A 22,420-nucleotide genomic window follows, 5' to 3' on the forward strand; every position below is an offset into this window, starting at 1 on the left:
AAACAGCATGACTCAGCAGGCTTTTTGTTAGACATTTAAAAATTGACAATAAATAAATATTTCGAGTTCTTCGAAGTCAAAAAATACCATTTAAACCCCTACTCTACCAATCAAAGGGTTGATATTGTATTAAACAGTTGCACCTTGTGGTATGCTATGCATTTTTCGTGAAATCAAATTTTGAAGGGAATGTAATGATTGAAGTATTGAATTGAGCCTTCAAAAATTCACTCTTAGGGCGTCCCATACTCCATAAGCTAAGCCGGCGGCAAAGAGACTTTCTATGCACGCCAAATAGATTTACATACTTGAACAAGTAGCTCTTGATTTCCTCAGTTTTGTAGACATTTTTTCTGAGATTAAAATGGCATTAGTTTACCAAAGACCTATCGCCTCATTTGCTCATATATACTCGTATTTTCAGACGCCACACTCAAACCTGTTGCAAGCCGTGGACCAGCAGCATCCTGTTGCCGTTAAGAGCAATCATCAAAACCAGCAGCATCATTCTCCCAGTGGCCAAAATAACGGCAAAAGTGCCCGAGCCAATCGCCGTCGCCGTCGTCGCAACAAGCAGCAGCAGAATTCCCATCAACCTGACGCCTTTAAGGAGCCAGACGACACGCAGATAACACCGAGCACCTCCACCTCCCACTCGCACTCGCACACGCACAACCATAACCAGAACCAGGATCATAACCAGAACAAGGACAACGACAGCAATAGTAACAGCCCCAAGATGCCAGCCCGTTTTGCCGAAGAAGTAATCACCGCCGAGCCCGCCACGCGTGCCGCTCCCCAATTGGACCTGGGTGGCGGACACTATGTGCCGCGACAGCCCGTGCTGAACGATGAGGTCGCCATAACTGGCTTCTCTGGCCGCCTTCCCGAGAGCTCCAACATTGATGAGTTCAAGCAGAATCTCTTCAATGGCGTGGACATGGTCAACGATGATCCCAGACGCTGGGAGCGCGGTAAGTAGTCTTTCTTCCCAGCCCTAGATCTCTCAGCTAAAGGATGATCTCTAACACCGACAGGTCTCTATGGACTGCCCGATAGGATGGGCAAGATCAAGGAAAGCGATCTGGAGAACTTTGACCAGCAGTTCTTTGGCGTGCACCAGAAGCAGGCCGAATGCATGGACCCCCTGTTGCGCATGCTCCTCGAGCTGACCCACGAGGCGATCATTGATGCGGGTCTCAATCCCACCGATCTACGAGGCTCTCGCACTGGCGTCTACATCGGTGTCTCCACCTCGGAGACGGAGCAGCATTGGTGCTGCGATGCCGATCGCGTGAATGGCTATGGCCTCACGGGATGTGCCCGCGCCATGTTCGCCAATCGCATCTCCTTCACCTTCGATTTTAAGGGACCCAGCTACAGCATTGACACTGCGTGCTCCAGTTCCCTGTACGCCCTGGAGCAGGCGTTCTCCGATATGCGCGAGGGCAAGATCGACAATGCTATTGTGGCCGGAGCTGGGCTAATCCTCAAGCCCACCATGTCGCTGCAGTTCAAACGCCTGAACATGTTGAGCCAGGACGGTAGCTGCAAGGCCTTCGACGAGTCCGGCAACGGCTATGTCCGTTCCGATGGCTGTGTGGTACTGCTCCTGCAGCGCGTCTCCGAGGCCAAGCGCGTCTACGCCTCCATCCTGAATGTGCGCACCAACACGGACGGGTTCAAGGAGCAGGGCATCACCTATCCCATTGGCAGCATGCAGAACCGACTGATCCGCGAGACGTACGAGGAGATCGGACTCAGCCCCAACGACGTGGTCTATGTGGAGGCCCACGGCACTGGCACCAAGGTCGGTGATCCCCAGGAGGTCAACTCCATTACGGACTTCTTCTGCAAGAACCGCACCAGTCCCCTGCTGATCGGATCCGTCAAGTCGAACATGGGACACTCAGAGCCTGCCTCTGGTGTGTGCTCCGTGGCCAAGATCCTGATTGCCATGGAGGAGGGCGTCATCCCAGCCAATCTGCACTACAACAAACCCAATCCGGATCTGTATGGCCTGGTCGATGGCCGTCTCAAGGTGGTGGACAAGAACCTGCCCTGGAATGGCGGTATCATCGGTCTTAACTCCTTCGGCTTTGGTGGAGCCAATGCCCACGTCATCCTCAAGTCGAACCCCAAGCCCAAGGCTCTCACACCACGTGACAGCGGTCCAAAGGTGGTCCTGGCATCTGGCCGTACCTTTGAGGCTGTGGAGCAGCTGTTGGAGTCGGCCGCCGGCCATGCCGATGACGACGAGTACCTGCAGCTCCTGAACGACATCCACTCGAAGCCCATTCCGCTGCACTACTACCGCGGCTACGGCGTGGTCAGCAGCAGCAAGGGCACCCTCCAGCGCGAGGTGCTGGAGTTCACGGACGAGAAGCGGCCCGTCTGGTACGTGTACTCGGGCATGGGCAGCCAGTGGGCCAGCATGGCCAAGGATCTGATGCAAATTGATGCCTTCGCGGAGACCATTCAACGCTGCGCGGATGTGCTGAAACCAGAAGGCGTCGATCTGATCGATGTGCTCACCCGCTCCACGGACAAAAGCTTCGAGAACATCTTGAACTCCTTCATCTCGATTGCCGCCATGCAGGTGGCCCTTACCGATCTGCTAAGCTCTTTGGGAATCCATCCTGACGGAATCGTTGGACACTCTGTGGGCGAGCTGGGATGTGCCTATGCCGACGGCTGCTTCACTCCTGAACAGACCGTGCTGGCTGCCTACTGGCGTGGCAAGAGCATCCTGGACACGCAGCTCTCTAAGGGCAAAATGGCAGCCGTGGGCCTTAGTTGGGAGGAGGCGCACAAGCGTGTGCCCGCCGACTGTTTCCCCGTGTGCCACAACAGCGAGGATAACTGTACCATCTCCGGACCGGAGGCCTCCATTGAGGCGCTGGTAGTCAAACTGAATGCCGAGGACGTCTTCGCGAAGGCCGTTAACTCCAGTGGCTATGCCTTCCACAGCAAGTACATTGCCGATGCCGGACCGAAGCTGCGTAAGAGCTTGGAGAAGATCATCCCAAATGCCAAGAACCGCACCGCTCGATGGGTAAGCACCAGCATCCCGGAATCGGCGTGGGGCACCCCAGTGGCCAAGCAGTCGTCGGCCGCTTATCATGTGAACAATCTGCTGTCGCCGGTGCTCTTCCACGAGGCCCTCCAGCATGTGCCCAAGAATGCCATCTCTATTGAGATTGCGCCGCACGGCCTGCTGCAGGCCATCCTCAAGCGCGCCCTGGGCCCAGAGGCTACCAATCTGAGTCTGGTGAAGCGCGGCCACGAGAACAACGTGGAGTTCTTCCTCACGAATGTGGGCAAGCTCTTCGCTGCCGGTGCCCAGCCGCAGGTTCTCAACCTGGTGCGTCCTATCAGCTATCCCGTGGGCCGTGGCACCCCCATGTTGAACTCGAAGATTGGCTGGGATCACACCCAGAAGTGGCTGGTGGCCAAATTCGGCAAGGAGACCTCCTCCGGGGAGACCATCGTTGAGGTGGATCTGTCCAAGGAGGACGACGCCTTCCTCGTCGGCCACACCATCGACGGAAGGATCCTGTTCCCGGCCACGGGCTACATGACGCTCGCCTGGATGACCTTTGCCAAGATGCGCGGCGGCGAGTTCCACAAGACGCCCGTCGTGATGGAGAACCTGGTCTTCCACCGGGCCACCATCCTCAACAAGAACGCGGTCGTGAAGTTTGGCATCAATTTCTTCGACGGCACTGGAGCCTTTGAGATCTGCGAGAGCGGCAGCCTGGCCGTGTCCGGCAGGATCACCATCCCGGAGTCCATTGAGAACGAGGAGCTGCCGTTGGAGCCCCAAACGGCAAGCAAGGCTGCCAAGGAGCTGGCCACCAATGATGTGTACAAGGAGCTGCGTCTGCGCGGCTACGACTACGGCGGAATCTTCCGTGGCATCGTCAAGTCGGACACGGTGGCCTCTGCCGGCCAGCTGCAGTGGGTGGACAACTGGATCAGCTTCATGGACACCATGCTGCAGTTCAGCATCCTCAGCAAGAACCTCCGTGAGCTCTATCTGCCCACGCGCATCGAGAAGGCCGTCCTGAATCCCGTGAAGCATCTGGAGCTGCTGGCCGCTCTCTCCGAGAAAGAGCAGACCGAAACGGGCCTTCCCGTCTCCTGGTACAGCGACATCAATGTGATCAAGAGCGGCGGCGTGGAGTTGCGTGGCCTCAAGGCCACTCTGGCCCAACGTCGTCCGGGCACCCAGGCCCCACCTACCCTAGAGCGTTACCACTTTGTGCCGCAGATCAACACGAGCGAGCTCCACGAGAACTCGGAGAAGGCGCGCCTGCACGCCCTGGATGTGGCCATCCAACTGATTATCGAGAACTCCAGCGGAGCCGTGAAGCTCAAGGGCGTGGAGCTGGCCAATGGCCGGAATCCGGATGTCCTGGTGGCCAATCGGCTGCTGCAGATCATCGAAGGAGAGCCCGTCCTCACCGGCGATGTGGCCGTGGTCACATCCAACAACAATGAGGAGACCATTACGGCCGCCCTGGGCGACTCGGGGGTGCGTGTTGTGTCCAAGGATGTGCTCGTGGAGCCCGTAGAGCAGAACTGTCACTTTGTCTTTGGCATCGATGTGCTGTCCCGGCCGGATACCAAGACCCTCGAGAATTCCATTGCCAGCATCCGCGAGACTGGCTTCCTTATCCTGGAGGAGACCGTAAACACCTACACGAAGACGGGACGTGCGCTCCTCGAGAAGTTTGGACTGGTGGTCGTGCAGGAACAGAGTCTGGGTGCAACCCGCGTCCTGGTGCTGGCCCGCCGTGCCATCGATCTGAAGACACGCAAATCTGTGGTCGTGCAGGTAACCGAACAGAACTTCCAGTGGGTGGATGACCTCAAGGCGGCCCTTCTCACAGCCTCCACGGAGGAGCAGTACGTGTATGTGGTGTGCCAGGGTGAGGAGCTCTTCGGTGCCGTTGGCCTGATGACCTGCATCAAGAACGAGAACGGCGGCAAGCTGGCGCGCCTCGTGTTTGTCCAGGACGCCAAGGCGGAGAAGTTCTCCCTGACTGCGCCGCTCTACCGCAAGCAGCTGGAGAAGGACCTCATCTCGAATGTGCTAAAGGGCGGCGCCTGGGGCACCTTCCGCCACCTGAAGCTGGAGACCCAACAGGCCACACTCCAGGTGGAGCATGCCTACGTGAATGCTCTGGTCAAGGGCGACCTAGCGTCGCTCAAGTGGATCGAAGCGGCCAAGGGCGACACTGCCGTCGCGGCCGACAAGAACCTGGAGACCTGTACCGTCTACTATGCGCCGATCAACTTCCGTGACGTGATGCTGACATCCGGAAAACTGGCCGCCGATGCCCTACCCGGAGACCTCGCCGAACAGGACTGCGTTCTCGGACTGGAGTTTGCCGGACGCGACACACAGGGACGTCGCGTCATGGCCATGGTGCCGGCCAAGTCGCTGGCCACTACCTGTGTGGCCAGCAAGCGCATGATGTGGCAGATACCCGACAAGTGGACCATGGAGGAGGCCTCCACCGTTCCCTGCGTCTATTCCACCGTCTACTACGCTTTGGTGGTGCGCGGACAGATGAAGAAGGGCGAGCGCATTCTCATCCATGCAGGATCCGGAGGAGTGGGCCAGGCGGCCATCTCGGTGGCCCTGGCTCATGGTCTGACTGTCTTCACGACCGTCGGCAGCAAGGAGAAGCGCGAGTTCCTGCTGAAGCGATTCCCCAAGTTGCAGGAGCGGCACATTGGCAATTCCCGTGACACCTCCTTCGAGCAGCTAGTGATGCGCGAGACCAAGGGGCGCGGTGTGGATCTGGTGCTCAACTCCCTCTCCGAGGAGAAGCTGCAGGCTTCCATTCGCTGCCTGGGTCTCAATGGACGCTTCCTGGAGATTGGCAAATTCGATTTGAGCAACAACAGCCCCCTGGGCATGTCCGTGTTCCTCAAGAACACCTCGTTCCACGGCATCCTGCTGGACAGCGTGATGGAGGGCGAGGAGGAGATGCAGAACCAGGTCGTCACCCTGGTGGCCGAGGGCATCAAGAGCGGTGCTGTCCTGCCGCTGCCCACGACCGTCTTCAACGACCAGCAAGTGGAGCAGGCCTTCCGGTTCATGGCCTCCGGCAAGCACATCGGCAAAGTCGTGATCAAGGTGCGCGACGAGGAGGCCGGCAAGAAGGCTCTCAAGCCAAAGGCGCGTCTCATCAATGCCATTCCCCGCACCTACATGCACCCGGAGAAGAGCTACATCCTGGTTGGAGGTCTTGGCGGTTTCGGCCTGGAGCTTACCAACTGGCTGGTGTCCCGCGGTGCCCGCTTCATTGTGCTCACCTCTCGGTCGGGCGTGAAGACCGGCTACCAGGGTCTGATGATCCGTCGCTGGGAGGAGCGTGGCGTCAAGGTAGTGATCGATACGAGCGACGTGACCACCGCCGCTGGGGCCAAGAAGCTGCTGGAGAACAGCAACAAGCTGGCTTTGGTCGGAGGCATCTTCAATCTGGCTGCCGTGCTCAGGGATGCCTTGATCGAGGATCAGACTGCCAAGGACTTCAAGACGGTGGCCGATCCCAAGGTGACGGCCACCAAGTGGTTGGACCAATATTCGCGTAGCACGTGCACGGAGCTGGACTACTTTATCTGCTTCTCCAGTGTGTCCTGCGGCCGCGGCAACATCGGCCAAACGAACTACGGCCTGGCCAACTCTGCCATGGAGCGGATTTGCGAGCAGAGGCAGGTGAGCGGCTTCCCCGGCACAGCCATCCAGTGGGGAGCCATCGGAGATACCGGTTTGGTGCTGGAGAATCTCGGCGACAATGACACCGTCATCGGAGGCACCCTGCCCCAGCGCATGCCCTCCTGCCTGCAAACCATCGACCTGTTCCTGCAGCAGCCGCATCCCGTCGTGGCATCCATGGTGGTGGCCGAGAAGCGCAAATCCGACTCGTCGGCCGGCGTCAGCCTGATTGCGACCATCGCCAACATTTTGGGTCTGCGCGACACCAAGAATATCCAGGATGCCGCCTCCCTAGCTGATCTGGGCATGGACTCGCTGATGAGTGCCGAGATCAAGCAGACTCTGGAAAGGAACTTTGACATTGTGCTGTCCGCCCAAGAGATCCGTCTGTTGACATTTGGAGCTCTCAAGCAAATGGATGGTGGAGCCGATACGAAACCTGTAACAGCTTCGGCCGCCGCCGGTGCTGTTAATGGATCGGGTGCGCCAGCAGATGCCACCAGCATCACATCGAACCCGTCCTCGCGCACAACCAGCCCCCTGGGCGATGGAACGCAGGTGGTGTTCACCACGGCACTGATACCCACAGAGGCTATTGTGCGACTGGAGACAAAGGCGCCGGCCAACAGCAAGCAGACGCCCATCTTCTTCATTTCGCCCATCGAAGGCTTTGCGTCCGCACTGGAGCCATTGGCCAAGCGACTGGAGGTGCCTGCCTATGGACTCCAGTTCACCGATGCCGTCCCCGTCGATTCCGTTGAGGCTGCGGCCAGGTTCTACATCCAACAGATCCGTACAGTTCAGCCCAAGGGACCCTACAAGCTAGCCGGATACTCGTTTGGCTGCCTGCTCACCTACGTTATGACCGCCATCCTGGAGGACACCAACGAAGTAGCCAACGTGATCATGCTGGACGGAGCGCCCACCTACGTCAACTGGTACACGAGCAGCTTCAAGCAGCGCTACACGGCCGACGACGCGAACAGCAACCAGAGCTACGGTCTGGCCTACTTTGGCATTGTCCTGGCCAACATTGACTACAAGGCGGTAAGTCCAGAGGAACACTAGATAATAAATGGAGGAATACTCATCATTTCATTGCCCTTTATAGCTGGTACGACTGCTTCTGGTGATCCCCACATGGGAGGAAAAACTGGAGAAATTTGCCGAGCTTATGAGCTTGGAGATCACACAGCCCGTGGAGACGGTAAGAAAGCAGACACATTTTTATAACCTGGGAACTTTTTAGAACTCTCTTTGTTTTTTTTTTTATCGGTCAACAGATCAAGAAGTCCGCTACTCTGTTCTACAAGAAACTGGAGCTGGCCGACAGCTACAAGCCGACGCTGAAGCTCAAGTCTAACGTCACTCTGGTCAAGCCCACAGAAAACTCTGCAAAGCTGGATGAGGACTATCGCCTAAAAGAGGTAGGTTTCCATACAACAATTGCAAACAAAATTGGGACACAAAATGTAACTTTTGATTTATCCTTTTAGGTCTGCACAAAACCCGTCGAAGTACACACTGTGGAGGGCAACCATCGCACGTTCCTCATAGAGGATCAGTCGCTGACGACCATCCAGAGCATATTGAAGCGTCTGTTCAAGTAGATCCAAGTAAAGGATTAGCATAAGAGTGTTGTGGATGTGGCAGACCAATAAACCACACCGCAGGCATCACCGCATCACACATCCAATACTCGTGTCCCACTCGCTGCAGCAAAGGAGCAATGTGGAGCCACAAAAATCTCTCACATCGCATCTAGTTAGCACCTATTTAGTGAATGAATTTACGTTGTTGAGTCGCAAGAAAACGCAAGCTCTCTCCCAATATCAGTAATCCAAGAATTAACCATTTACGCACAGCAACAAAAGATAAAACTAATCTCGGATCGGATGTTCCTTAAACCTTAACTGCCGTCTTGCAGCGCCTGTGGACGATAGGTCCAAAATTTCAGTCTACAGACGCTGCGATTCCGGGCAGTTGAGTGGATGGGATCCACCTTTAAATCACACTTAAAGCTATGTGCACAGAGTACAGTAGTACCCGCGAATCGACATTCCTTGAGAGCTGGCCACTAGATGTCCCTACACTTACCAAATATATCTTATATGCTCTATCTCTAACGTATATTCTAGTTTAAATTCCTAGCTCGTAAGCCTACAGTTTGTAGTCGCGCATGTAATGAAATTCATTCCTCGATCTAATCCCACACACGAGATTTGTTATCTTTCTCTTGATGTATAAAATAATCGCCCAAAAATTGATCACTCATGAATATTGTGGATATTAAAATTACACCATACTAAAGTTTAATGGAAATCGAATGCGTTTTATTCAGGGAATTTTCTGTATTTCAGATGGGCGAGACCAGATATATTATTATATTTTTCCACGCAATGACCAATATTCTAGCTATTTCCATACCGTGCCTCTGTCTGGGTACAAATACATATTTTACATATATGTATATCAATATTTAAATTCATTTGTGAGTGCATATACTTATGTGTGTAGATTGATTGCTGGCTGTCATCGGATTGGGTCGGATCGGAAGTTTTAAAAGGCACAATAACCTTTTGTCAGCTGTCGATTGCGCCTGACCTAAAGCGAAAATCTCTTATCGAGTATTCCATGTGGACTTAACAACGATTAAAAACGTCTGAAAATAATTCGATTTTCACAACAATTTCAGGTGCTTTCAAGCGACTATAATCGCGTATAAATTAGGCCGAAGGTTCCGGAGCGACTTTAATCGTTCGACAGTTTAAAGCATATTTATGGGCTTGCGGAAAATGTATGCACAACAGAACAACACGAATAATAGTACGTACATTCTCGATAGACAACGGCCATCGGTATTTGGTAACATTTGAAGCCATTTTTACGCACCCAATGGAAATTAGACTAGTGTATTGTAGTGTGGGAAAAGTAGCTTAGAGAAATCAAACCTATTCATTCCTTCCTTTTCTTTTTTCGAAAACATATATGGATTTCTGCTTGCTTTTCCATGCTTTTCTTTTAAAAATGCTTTTAAATTGCAATGTTTAAAAATAACTTTTATTTAAATCAAGTAGTCGTGTCTCCACATAACAAAAAAACAAAATTATAAAGATTTTTTACTTTTTCCAACAAACAAAATCAAGTAGGCTCTCCATTTCTTGTGATTATTGTATTAGAAATGTTTCTTGAATATTTGTCAAATGTGGACTAATAACTAATACAACGCAAATGAAATTGTCATTCTTTATTTATTCGTACTATACGTTTATATTTGGACAGTTTAATGAACTCTTTTCCACACCACCAACATTTGGTAAAGATCTGGGCGCGTTTTTTTTTTACGTGGTATCCCCAGTAGGCCTACTCCACACTTCAAATCCAAGTCGTTTCCAAGTCGTCATCGGTTATCTTAAAAATGGATTGCACAAAATGAAATGGAAAACGTATTTTCGCAGTTTTCTGAAGTGAAACAATTACCATTAGTTTCACTGCTTGAATGCTTCTTATGTGTAGTTTGTTCTCTGGTTGTTTTATGTTCCATTGTGTTGATCGCTGATTTGTTGGGGCTGGTTAGGCTGAATTGCTGGTTGGTTGTGGCTGAATAATGGCGAACTGTTCCTGAGGTGTGTGTGCTGCTGTACTGCCCCTAATTGTTGTTCCTTCATCTGTATGCTCTGCTCGACTCCGAGGACTGAAAAAATTTGCATTTGAATTTGAATTTTGAATTTGAACACTATTTAAAAACATACAATTAAGACATACATACACTGTTTTTTTTTGTTGTTAAACTTAAAACTAAATTCACACTTTAGACTTAAAACTAATTAGAATTATTTACATATTTACAAAACTGGTACGAAAAAAAAATAAATTTTTTACATTTTTGTTGTTTTTTTGTGTTGATGCTGTCGGGCTGGCTCCCGTTGGTAGACTGATATTTTCTAGTATTCTTACACAAATCAAAATTTGAAAACTGGGGTTTCATCGGGCATGGGTTACTAGGTTTACTTTTTTGTTGGGAATATGTTTATTTGGATTTTTGAGGAGAGCATGCTGCTACTATTTGGGAAATATGCCTCTAAGTATTGTAGTCTCCGAGACCAGGTGTTTAAACAAAATAGTCTGGATACCACGTTTGACTGCTGTAGTTCTCGTAAATAGTTTTATTAAAATAAATATTCAAGATATGTATAATCGCGTCTTAAACTTCGGCAAATAGCGACTCTTGAGCGATTTAAAACGCCTAAAATTTGATTTGCGTGCGTTTGAAATCCATGGCGACTTAAAACGCTTGCAATTCCAAACAAGATGTGACGCGACTATAAACGCTGGGAAGTGCGAACCCGCTCCGCTGGAGCGTCGGCATCGATAGCGAGTCATTGCTCGAGACTTTTATGACCCGGCAACGACGCCTGATTGGCCTTTATGTCTGTGTTTTTCGCGATTCCTCGATAGGAGCACGTTTTAGACAATAGGAATTGGCCCAGAACGAGAGCGAGAACGAGCCGAAAACGAGAACCGTGGGCGGACAAAGCGGAAAAATACACATGAAAATCGGTTTGGGCTGGGAATCATTTACATTAATTTCTAATCGCCGCCGTGGCGGAGCAAAGTGGCCCAGTCAAACAACTTAACGGAGTGGTATATACATAGTAGAACTCATATTTATACCTCTCATATTCCTCTCGCCTGTAGCCTTATCAGCAGTGGGCACTGGCACAGCCACTGGCGATAACAGCACGCGCCCAGCCGCCGATTTGGGCGCCTACCTCTCTGTGCTGTGCTATGCTGTGGAGTGGAGTAGTATAAATATTTGGCAACGTTCAGTTTCAGTTTCTGAACAACGCGCGACGGAATCGGAGGAGTGGAGTCGTATGTAAATATCGTTACTCTATTGCGTCTTTAAGCTAATTAATAATATTAATAAATAATCCAGCAAAACTAAAAACAATCGGTGATCGGTGGTTTGCGTTGGTTTTTGGTGATCTTTGGACGCGTTTCATTTGCATATACTTAGGTTTGACCGATCTGACCGAAATCTGTATAGCGATTGACATTGGAATATCACGCTGCGCTGTCTGGCCGCGGCAGAAAAACCAAAAGCGCTACCAAATCCGAAATAGATCCCTAGTTGAAGTATATTTATTTTGTGGTAGGTTAGTAATATTGTGACCGGCTTTAAAGGTGTTTCGTATAACCATTGTGCTGCTGCCTCGCCTGCCCCATAGTTTCCGAACTTATTTCGGTTTTTCGATAGGCGTTATCAGGAAAGTTGGTAAGATAAAGCTGTAATTTGGCTATTGGTTAACTTTCTTAAAAGATTATTTCTTCATGGCACTACTTGGGCTCTCCACCATTTTTTCAATGAATTTTTTTTTAAGTGAATGCGTTTTGAAATCATTTATTGAGAACTTTATGCCCCTTTATATTTGAGGTTTATTTCTATTATAGTTTGTTTCAAATTATGTTTGCCATAACATATAAACTACGTTATTTGTTCGGATCTGATTTATGATCAAATGCCGGATTGCTGGAGCCAACAGGAACTAAAGGGGCTCCTTTTTTCTTTGTTGTAAATCAATTAAATATGGATTAAAATTATTAAAATTGAACTAGCTTAGGAGGAGGAGAAAAACGAAAGCAACTACAAATTCGACAGTTAAAGAATTGGTAAATAATAGCAGAAATAATTAATGAATATTTCTGGGTATGTCAAAGGTGATTATTATAGGATAATATATGATCGTTATCATTGTCAGGATCATTTTGAAAGAACAAAGATGAAGAAAGATACATAAAGGCAGACGAAAAGGGAAGAATGTGAAGGTAGGACTTGAGGGAACAGCGAAATTGTCCTGCCCCAGAAGTAACCCCCAGAAGGAGCTTGCTAACAAGCATCACCCTATTGAATATTCTGCGATGGTGCAATGAAAGTAGTTCTATAAGTTTTTCCTTAGATAGATAAGGTAGCCATGAGTGGATGTATATCCTGTAAAGCTTATCTCAAATGTTCTATTATATTTTGGGATATTTTGTATATATGACCATATATATCGGCCTCCCGGCTTGGGGGATGTTTCCCAGTAAACAAATCGAAACTCTTGAACTACGCCTCGCATTAAATATATCATCAAATTTACCGCAGTGTTTGGTGATTGACCAAAACCGAGAGACAAGAACCCAGACACCTTCTTGAGTCTATTTTGGTTGGTACAATCTCAATCAGGGAAATTCAAGGTTAGACATTAAATAAGCATTAGGAATATTTTGGCAATCGGCAAACAAAAAAACCCCGATCGACTCATAAACTTACCCGTCCCGACTTATCTGTGCCCACGTTTCCGATAATCAGACAAAGAGACCTTCAGTGCCACTCCAAATAGGCACACATCTGTTTGTTATTGAAGAACTCTTGCAGATGTGGCAGATCCAGCCCCAAATCTATTCAGGGATCCCAATTGCAGTGAGCCTATATCCGAGAGACTAATTAGTTTCGTGAGAGACGGGAATTTTTGAATCAATTGCAATATAAATCTTCAGCTGTCAGCGTGCTGCAGCGGATCGCTGGCTAATTGAATTTATATATTTGCACAATCGCATTGATCAAATCACATCGCAATTTTCAATCAAATATTGTTATCTAAAATTAAGTATTCACGCATAAATTATCGATCCGATTTCCAGGGAAAGAAAAGCGTGTAGTGGCAGGCTGTCGGCTGTCCAGTTCCCAGGCTTAATTGAATATTTATAGACCTGCACTCGATGCAACTGAGTCGTTTTTATGAGTTATTAAGTGCGAATTATTTCAAATTTTTACTAGCTTTCGACTGTGGCCCCTGCCCCCATCTGCAACCAATTATAAAATAATCACAAAACAAAAAACATTGTTTAGTGATTCAGTTTTGAGGCTTTAACTCCGATGCGCACATCGCCGACACAGTATCGAATACAAAGACCCAATATTGTGATCTAATTCTCACTCTGAATATTTAATGGAACAAAAGACATGCCATGCGCGGCTGTCCAATGCAAATTAGGTAGATTTTACAGGAAACTGTTGTACAGATAACAACCTGCACTAACCTTGATCCGTCTCGTCTGTACTGGAATTTATGAATTGAACGTAATGCAGAGACACCTGCAAGACAGTTCCTAGTTGACCCACTACCAGGGCACTGGGTGCTAGTGCTGCCATATCCAAACGAAAAGCTGTCGCAACACATTTCACTCTGAATGGGAAAGCTCGCGGGAAAAATCATTTCAAAATTGTCCAAGAATAGAAAACAATTTCGGAAAGTTTCACAAGTGCTGGACAAAAATCTCAAAAAAGATCGAGCAAAAACTAATCAAGAGAACGGTCGACACTCGAAGATCTGATTCAGAGAATCACAGATTGCTATCGCTATCAGCACTGAGCGCGTTTTACATTGAGCGCCAAGCTCGGACTAGTTGGATCTCGGGAGATTAGTGGCACACGGCTTTATCCAAAAAGCTGACTCGACGTCCCTCACAATTTCGAGCGGTATTGGGGCCGCCATATGAGTGCGAAATATGTCACCCTCTCCACTCAGACCGAGTCCGAGACCGAGTCCGAAACCTAAATCAGACGCGGTTCCAGCTTCCAGTTCAGTTTCTGCGGCCACTGGCGACTGACGAGCGATCAGAGGAACGCGTCTGCCCTGCCTGCCTGTCCTCTGCTGTACGGGAAGCGTGCAAAAGTTCAAACAACCGTACCGTGCCCGTGCTCCCGTACCCGTACGTATACCCGTACAAATAAACTAGATTGCAACGGTGCCCGTGTATATCTGAGACAGTGTGTATCTGTGTGTCTGTTTGTAATGTGCCTTTGTGTGGCTTAGTCTAGCGGATTTCTATAAGCATTTGTATATATAGTAGCGCCAGAAGTCGCTTAAGCGCATTCGAACCTCAAACTTCTTCGAACCTCAACTTCCACAACTAACGGTCAAACGAAATCGAACTCGAAACCGTAACCGTAACCGATATCGAAAATACGATAAGTCCCGCCGCTCATTTCCGGTGCGTGTGTGTTCTCTCCCAGTCTCCAGCGCTTGAGGAGAGATTTCGCTTTGGTTTTTGCGCAAAAACCAGATCCGAATTGATCCGAATCATAAATGTATGTTCCTTTAATTTAGGCGTGCGTTACAACAAACCCCCTCACCCAAAAAGAAAAAAAAAATATTCAAACGGGAAAACAAACATATAAAAAACCAAAAGCTCATCGCACTCGATTGCTCTCTTTTGCACTCTCGGCTCGGCTCGGCTCAGCTCACGCACCCACAACGCCGCAACGGCAGCAGCAGCAGAAAAGCAGAAGCAGAAGCAAAAACTGCTGCTAATTTGAAACGGTAAACCAATGTTTTTGCTTTTGCATAAATTTATTACATTTCTAGTATCATAGTGTGAGTGTGACAGGAGGCGGGTGCGTGTGCGTATGCGTATGCGTGTAGACGTGTGTATTTGTTTTGTTGTGTTTATCGCTGTCCACGCATTTTCCGCTCAGAGATGATGTTGTAATAAATTGTCAGTCGATAGTTGATAACGATTAATGATCCACGGAAGTTCTATCTAATCTGAGTAAATTGATTTGTACATTTTAAAAGTGATTTCAACGATTAGTGCAGAATTATATTTGGTCGTGGCCCATTTCCATTCGTTTCTGCAAGAAGTTCTATGAAAATCTAAACACAATCAATAAAGTCGGGGTGAATTCCTAACTATTAGTGGGATAATTTTCATTCACCTCAGAAGCGGCTCATAACAATCAAGAGAATACTTTTATATATTTTGCTAGTTGAGGAAAACATGGTAGGGAAATAGTTCTATGTTTTGTATCATATAAATTGAATCTGTGTCCCTTAACTCAAATCAAATCTTTATAAAACAGGCACAATTAATTTTCATAGTTCGATAAGAACCTAATAGATATAATCTATAGCTCTATAAATATTCGTCTCCATATGCAGACGACCATAATATATTCTGGCTGAATGAGACCTTATAAAAGTATATACATATACATACATACAAGTCGATAGATGTGCAAATAGATATCAGGAACACATTTTGGGTAACGACAGGAATTCAGATAGGATTCAAACATTGAAATGAGATATATTTAACAATACTTTAGTTCATCGAATGATATTCTTCAGTTTGCCACAAAAGATGCTCGTTTCGTATCAAATGTTTGCCCGTTCTCTAATATTTCTTTGTGGCAGACACAAGAATTAGATCGCATAGAAGCGGTTATTCAATCTGACAATGACACCAAAGATAGCACTTAGATGCTGATAATGGCAAAAGTAAATATTGAACAAAACCAAGCTGTAAAAGATGTACTCTTTCCATTATCGCAGTCGGCACCTCGCAGACACCTGAAAATGCTTTCGAACAACAAATATTTTGAATCACTCGTGGAATCGTAAACCTTTAATCATTTCCAAATACATCAGCTAGACCGCAAAACGAGGCAATTCAGGAGATTGTAGTGTTTAGGATGGATGGCTCTTATCTTTCTATGCACAAGATACAGCTTGAGACTATATATTTGTTGGCAAACCTAATTAGCTTCGAAGAGCCAGCCAAGTCGTAACTCGTAAGTCGGGAGACTTATCAAGAACCTTGCGAAAAATTGAGCATGAGTCGTTGTCGTTGCTCAGCGTCCAATTTGGCATTTGAATTGTCACCCGTTCTTTGTCAATTATCTGACTTAATTGGAGTACAATGTACAGCAAAGAGGGAGGATTTGGATGGGAATGGGGATGGGGATTGGAGGATGGGGATTGGAGGATGGGCCTTACTGACATTGCATTGAAACGTCATTTGGCCCACTTGGGGAGTTTGAACTTGAAATCAGCCGCTGCTGAAAGCTCATTCTCTCCTCTAATCTGTATATGCGTATGCCAGATATAATTTACGAGTATATATAGTCATCCATCTATCCATGCAATCCATTGGATCCAGCCATCAACATGCGGTACCTAAACGAGGAAGTCTTGCTGGGCGGCCGCTGCCTCAATGAGCCACTCCGCGGGGCATCTATTTAGCCAGTGGGTCCACCACTTTGATTTAAATGTGAATGCGCTTGACCCAAACTGCAGTTGCAGCTACAGCAGCCTCCCCAGCAGCTGAGACCTTCGCCGGAGGCCCCCAGCAAGTCGTGTGTTTAATTATCGCACATACGCCGCGTTGTCCAGACAAAAAACAAAACCAAAAACGAAAACGAAAATCACAAACATCCTGCACTAATTCCAAGGGGGCGAGAGTTGCTCTTAATTAGCGGTAAAGCCATTCAGTCGATGCATAATTGAGAAGAGAGACAGACAGTCAAGTGAGCAATTGATGAAATAAATCACTGGCGAATATATTTCATTCACACGTAATGAAAATCATTTTGTAATATTAACGATTTTGTGGAATATTTTATACATATATTAATGTTAATTTTAGGCATTATTTGAACACAATTCTCAGCTTCTTTTGATAAACTAACAAAATTGAATCAAACTAAACTGATTTTATGCTTGAACAAGGTTCTCACTCAAACGTTTTTGATAGTTGAACTCTATTATCAACCAGATCTGCGAGTATTCAAATTAATTCGATTTTCAGTCACTGGAAAAATTTGGTAGATATCTTCAATAGATGATCTTTTTCAATAACGGAAATTTTTTAATAGTCAGGCTCTTGTCTGGCATACTCTCTTTTTAATACATTTCCTGATCATATCCGGACACTTTAACTGAATAATTTCTATAGCTCAAACACAACGAAAAAGAAAAAAGTTAATGGGTTAATTCTAAATATAGAAGTTTAATCACATAATTAAAGCACTTTAGTTGAGGTATATTGGAATGGAATTCTTTGAATATTTCCTTACAAGTACATGAGATCAAAATAAAGCATCCCCACCCATCCCTCCCCCACCTAGATATTGCATCATAATTTTCTTCAGTGCCTTTTCTTCCCTTTCCCACCACCCCCTGCTTGGCTTCTGCCCCTGACCTCTTCATAGGTGGGGAGGAGGAGTTCAAGACCGTGGGGCCACTGTCAATGTCTCCGCTGAGGCGTGTGCGGGATCACTTTCGCTTTTTGTTTCGGTGGCATTTTAGTTTTAATCAAAGCTCTTGGATGTGCCTAAATTGGATCTATTAAGTCACTTGAGATAAGTCAGGAGCGTCGGACTTAAGTGTCTGCTGGAGGGCCACTCAACGCACAGATTGTCACGTTGACGTTGAGCTATCAGTAAAAGAGCTTCGCTCTCAGGTGATCATCATAAATGCGGCATGTGGGATGTGGGACATCTGACATCTAAAAGAGCGCGAGACAAACAGACTTTATATATCTTATGGTGGATATATATTTTATACTATATTCAGATGTAATAAAGGATTTCCAAGCTTAGCACTATGATGAAATACGATTTTTATATATTTCCCTTCAGAGGACGATCAGGAGTATTTGGAAGGATATGGAAGGGTTGCCAAGGGAAACAATGAAACAAAAATAATAATTGTAGAACCATCCATGGGATAAAATATCTTATATTATTGTAAAATGCTTTTAGATTAATAATATTTGTTGTATGTATTGCCTTTTCTTCAGTTAAAGTTCTCATCATTTTCTAACAGAGAAACAATGAGTCTTTCTTTTATAAGGTCATCCCTTAAGTACTTTTTAGTCAATGTAGTTAAATAGGGACCCCTGTATACTTGTAATCTAGTGATACGAGCTCTACAGTACATACTCATACCAACAACAAGACAATGCCATTTCTACTTGTCGGGTGCATACTGGAAACAGTCAGATTTGATAGGATGGGATGGCTGATGTGAATCTGATAAGCGCACATCTATGGGAACTATCTGTTCTATAAGCTATTTTACAGTACACTACCCATTAGGACTATTTTCTTTGCTTTGCTATACCATGTTTATGGGAAAACTAAATATTGATAAGGATAGCGCGGCCCCATCTTCTAACAATTCTTTACATTTCCATTTCCAGAGAGCCAATCGCCCGGTGGATGCGGATTTGAACGTTGATGTAAATGTGGACCTGGATTATGCAACAGCAGACAGTCGGAGGAGAGAGGGAGAGGTGACAGACTGTCCAGAGACAGACAGACAGACCGAGTAATTATCAGTGCCAGATTATTATCATCAGCAGCAGCTGCGATGCAACCACGGTAACACAGACCCGGAGAGGACCAGTCTGTGGCACTGAAGCGGGGCTCTCTCTCTCTCTCTCTCTGTCAGCCGGACGGAGCTGGCAATGAACACAATGCCCACGGCCTCATTCACGGACCGCCTAGCCCGAGACCATTGCGAAAACAGTTGAGCACTCGCCGCGTTCAGGTTGTGGTTGCGATTGCGGATACGCTTACGGCTGGAGCGCAGGACCAGCAAGGCCCGGCAAACATATCCGGAGTGGAAATTTTCAGCAATTAAAGCAATCAAAGCAAAGCAACCCATCATCAGAGCAGAGCATATCAGATCAGAGGATCGGCTTGATTCGGCTCGGTTCAGAAATGCTGAGTACAGACATGGGCACAGCGGCAGGGCCGACGCCGATCATCGTCAGCAGCAAGCCACAGAAATCTCATTGCCAATCCCCGGTGCTGGCGTCGGAGCAGCAGCTCCTACAGCACCATCAGCAGCAGCAGCAGCACCAGCATCCCCACCTGCCCATCCACACACATGGCCAAGTCCATGGCCACACAGCGATGCACTGCGAGAAGTACATGCCGGAAGCGCCGCGCCGGAACCTGCACGAGCTCCTGTTGGAGCTACTGGACATGCTTCTCTCCTGCCTGGTGGTAACTATTAATTATTATTATTATTATTAATTACCCCCAATAGCATCAGCATCACAATTAGAAACAGAAAACAATGTACACATACATATATCGCGATATCGAAAAATACTATAAAATATTATATGAAAATATTTCCATCTCTATGAACTTTTGGTGGCGCCCTGCGTTATTGCCTACTGGCGCGGCACCTGGGAGCTGATGGGAGTTTTCCTTTTCCCGAGCAGCCTGCCTCTCTCCGCGCTCTCCTCCTTTCTCATCGGCGGTGTGGGGCACTTCGTGTTCACCATCACCCAGAACTTCTTCAAGGAGCACATACACCCGGACAAGCGACGCCTCACCTACTACGCTGTCTCGCGCCTCTACACCGCCGTCTTCGGGATTGTCTGTGTCAACATGTGGCGCGGCGCCTGGATGCTCTGCGACTGGCTGACCAGCGTCGACTCCCTCATCATCGTCTCCGTGGTGACGGCAATAGCCCTCATCTTCCTGGTCGCCACGCGCACCCTCCGCAACCTGGGCGCCGCCCCCTACACGGTAACGATGGACCACAAAACCGACTATTTCGAGGTGGACACCATGTTCAAAATACCCGTAAGTGAATCCTGAAGATACTTAAAATTCCATCCACACACAAACTCCCAGTTATCCCATCCGGATGCTCTTATAAAGAGCTGACAACGCAGAAGCCTGTTTCAACAGTTCCACAGGTTTGATAGTTACACGGCAGCCACCGCTGGTCGTTTCATAGCAACCAGCATTGATTGTATCACAGCAGCCAACTTATAGTTGCAAAGCTTTTTACAATCGGACCTCGCTATATCGACTCGGCTGTATGTACATGCTGATCAAGAATTTATATACTCTATGGAGTCCAAGATGGTTACTACTAGAAAATTTTATAATAAACACTTTGGGGATATAAAACAAATTACGAAATATCATAAAAATGCAGTTTAATATGCTTCTTACTTATGTAAAGGTGTTACGATCGTACTTACGATCGTTAATTAAATTTTTTATAGTCTGAATAAATTAGTTCATTAAATTAAAAAGGCAACTAAAAGGCTATTAATGCTTATGAAATGAATTGCCCGTGTTTTACGTAACTTGTTCTAAGTACTCAGTATCAATAGACGAGTCGATATAGATACTACTCAAAGTACTCTATAGATACTCTGTTAAAAACGCCACATCATTAACATAAACATACCATGTGTCTCCCGGAAAGTATGGATTTGTGATTTGATCCTTAAATTGTGTTTCCCTTTTCTCGTTTCTTCTCCTGAAGGGTTTCCATCAGCCTGGCCTGTATGTGCTGGACACACTCTTCTCGGTTTTTGTCATTGGCAGTCTGGTGGTCATAGCATGGCGCGGTGTCTGGGGCATCTTCGACTTGACGCTATTTCCCAAGGACAAGGCCAAGTCGGCGTGGGGATCGCTGGTATGGCAAAACACTTCTTAGCCAAATCATTTTGCATCTGTCTAAGTGTTTTTTTCCTCTGTGCAGCTAATTGGATATCTGACCGTCTTTGTGACGTTTCTCATCCATCCCCTGATGCGGTACGTGTGTCGTCGGATAAGCGGCATCCTGAAGCTGATCATATGCGACATTTACTATCTGATGACATTCTTTGGGGCGGTGAATGCATGGCGCGGTATCTGGAATCTACTCGATGTGTATCTATATCCAGGTAAAGGGATTTTTCCAATGTAAAACTACATACCTTTGCTTAATCTGATCGTGTCATCCGTAGACAATCGACTGATGAGCTTCTGGCTAACACACATCATACCGTTCCTGCTGCTGGCCGCACTCAAATGCTCCAACTCCATCCTGGTGCGTGGGGTTTTCATTGATGCCGACGGAACTGGCGCCGAGAGTGTCGACATTCCTATTAACTATGTGCGTCTACACTTCCTCCGAGAGCGCCGCAAAAAGGCGCAATCATCACCATCAGCATCTCCTCCGCCGCCGCACTATTACCTGAAACCGGAGCACGCGACGCTCGGCAGGAGTGCGGAGAAGGATAAGGAGGCGCAGAGCAGCCTCATCGAGAAGCCACATGCCACCGTTCAGATCGTTTAGATCCGGATACGGACTTGTTTGTTACCGTTAAAATCGTTTCTATGTCTAGCTGTTAAACTAGTTGTACACTTAAAATGCCTAAGCCTAATCTTAAATCGCGCATAATTCACGTTTAACGAGCTTACTTAAGAGTCAGATGTGTAGCCTTAAGCCCTAGACTTAGGCCTAATCTTAGATGTTATCCTACTCATAATCCTTATCCTAACCAACTACCTACACCTGTAAAAAAGTTAACCAATAATGTCTTTGGGCAGTCACTTAGTCACTTAGAAACTGGCCTTTTTCACTGCAGTTTCGACTTTACTATATATATATACATATCGTCCAAATATCACAAAGGTAGTGACGACAGCACCATCACACACGCTCCGATTCGATTACGAATATAAATACTGTACATTATTCGTATTTTCATATAGCGCAAAATGAAATGAATAAATCTTTGTAAATATATAAAGCAATGGGGGATGATCTTTCACTTAATAAATCAAAGGAGGTTATCTCCTGAAGATGAAATAAATGTTATGCTCAAGCTTCTATAACTCAAAGACCACTTGGCATTAGTAGTCATCTAAGCAATCACCTATCAAAGACTATACAATTACCAAGATATAAGTACTGCATGAGGCACAAAAGCTATTATGCCCAAGCAACTTATATGGTTTTGCTTCTATATAAAAGAATTTAATATAGCATGGTACTTTTTAGGTTTAGTTTTGTTGAAATATTGAACTATAAAGATATTTTTAAAGTTCTTACC

At 47.0% G+C, this 22,420-nt stretch overlaps 2 protein-coding genes and 1 long non-coding RNA gene across 5 annotated transcripts; 2 read left to right on the top strand and 1 right to left on the bottom strand.

The window, feature by feature from the left end:
• Positions 1-424: 424 nt before the first annotated feature.
• Positions 425-9,055, top strand: LOC6589179 (fatty acid synthase). Its single transcript, XM_026989178.1, has 5 exons — positions 425-974; positions 1,038-7,780; positions 7,845-7,940; positions 8,017-8,160; positions 8,230-9,055. Exons 1-5 carry the CDS (start codon positions 740-742, stop codon positions 8,341-8,343), a joined length of 7,332 nt encoding a protein of 2,443 aa, XP_026844979.1. The 5' UTR covers positions 425-739; the 3' UTR covers positions 8,344-9,055.
• A 923-nt stretch (positions 9,056-9,978) lies between these two features.
• Positions 9,979-10,837, bottom strand: LOC113565728. Its single transcript, XR_003408747.1, has 3 exons — positions 10,503-10,837; positions 10,214-10,427; positions 9,979-10,144 (listed from the first exon to the last, which is right to left on the bottom strand). It is a non-coding gene; the product is annotated as an uncharacterized LOC113565728 (long non-coding RNA).
• Positions 10,838-14,407: 3,570 nt separating this feature from the next.
• Positions 14,408-21,951, top strand: LOC6589178. Of its 3 annotated transcripts, none has more exons than XM_002015144.2 (7): positions 14,408-14,773; positions 14,890-15,102; positions 18,764-19,574; positions 19,728-20,165; positions 20,863-21,015; positions 21,082-21,265; positions 21,329-21,951. In XM_002015144.2, the coding sequence occupies exons 3-7, from the start codon at positions 19,287-19,289 to the stop codon at positions 21,658-21,660; spliced, it is 1,395 nt and encodes a 464-aa protein (XP_002015180.2). In that variant the 5' UTR covers positions 14,408-14,773; positions 14,890-15,102; positions 18,764-19,286; the 3' UTR covers positions 21,661-21,951. The 3 variants fall into 3 exon arrangements, with proteins under 3 accessions (XP_002015180.2, XP_026844513.1, XP_026844514.1); XM_026988712.1 differs by having other exon boundaries at positions 14,408-14,549; XM_026988713.1 differs by having other exon boundaries at positions 14,412-14,491.
• The last annotated feature ends 469 nt before the right edge of the window (positions 21,952-22,420 follow it).

The sequence above is a fragment of the Drosophila persimilis genome, unplaced genomic scaffold (genome assembly GCF_003286085.1).
Source record: "Drosophila persimilis strain 14011-0111.01,24,50 unplaced genomic scaffold, DperRS2 tig00000191-arrow-pilon, whole genome shotgun sequence".
In the NCBI taxonomy this organism is placed as follows: Eukaryota; Metazoa; Arthropoda; class Insecta; order Diptera; family Drosophilidae; genus Drosophila; species Drosophila persimilis.

Coding starts and splice junctions, on each gene's coding strand:
- LOC6589179 (XM_026989178.1), top strand. CDS start 740: ATGCCAGCCCGTTTTGCCGAAGAAGTAATCACCGCCGAGCCCGCCACG. Junction 975..1,037: donor TCCCAGACGCTGGGAGCGCG/GTAAGTAGTCTT, acceptor TAACACCGACAG/GTCTCTATGGACTGCCCGAT. Junction 8,161..8,229: donor AGGACTATCGCCTAAAAGAG/GTAGGTTTCCAT, acceptor TTATCCTTTTAG/GTCTGCACAAAACCCGTCGA.
- LOC6589178 (XM_002015144.2), top strand. CDS start 19,287: ATGCTGAGTACAGACATGGGCACAGCGGCAGGGCCGACGCCGATCATC. Junction 19,575..19,727: donor TGCTTCTCTCCTGCCTGGTG/GTAACTATTAAT, acceptor TATGAACTTTTG/GTGGCGCCCTGCGTTATTGC. Junction 21,016..21,081: donor AGTCGGCGTGGGGATCGCTG/GTATGGCAAAAC, acceptor TCCTCTGTGCAG/CTAATTGGATATCTGACCGT.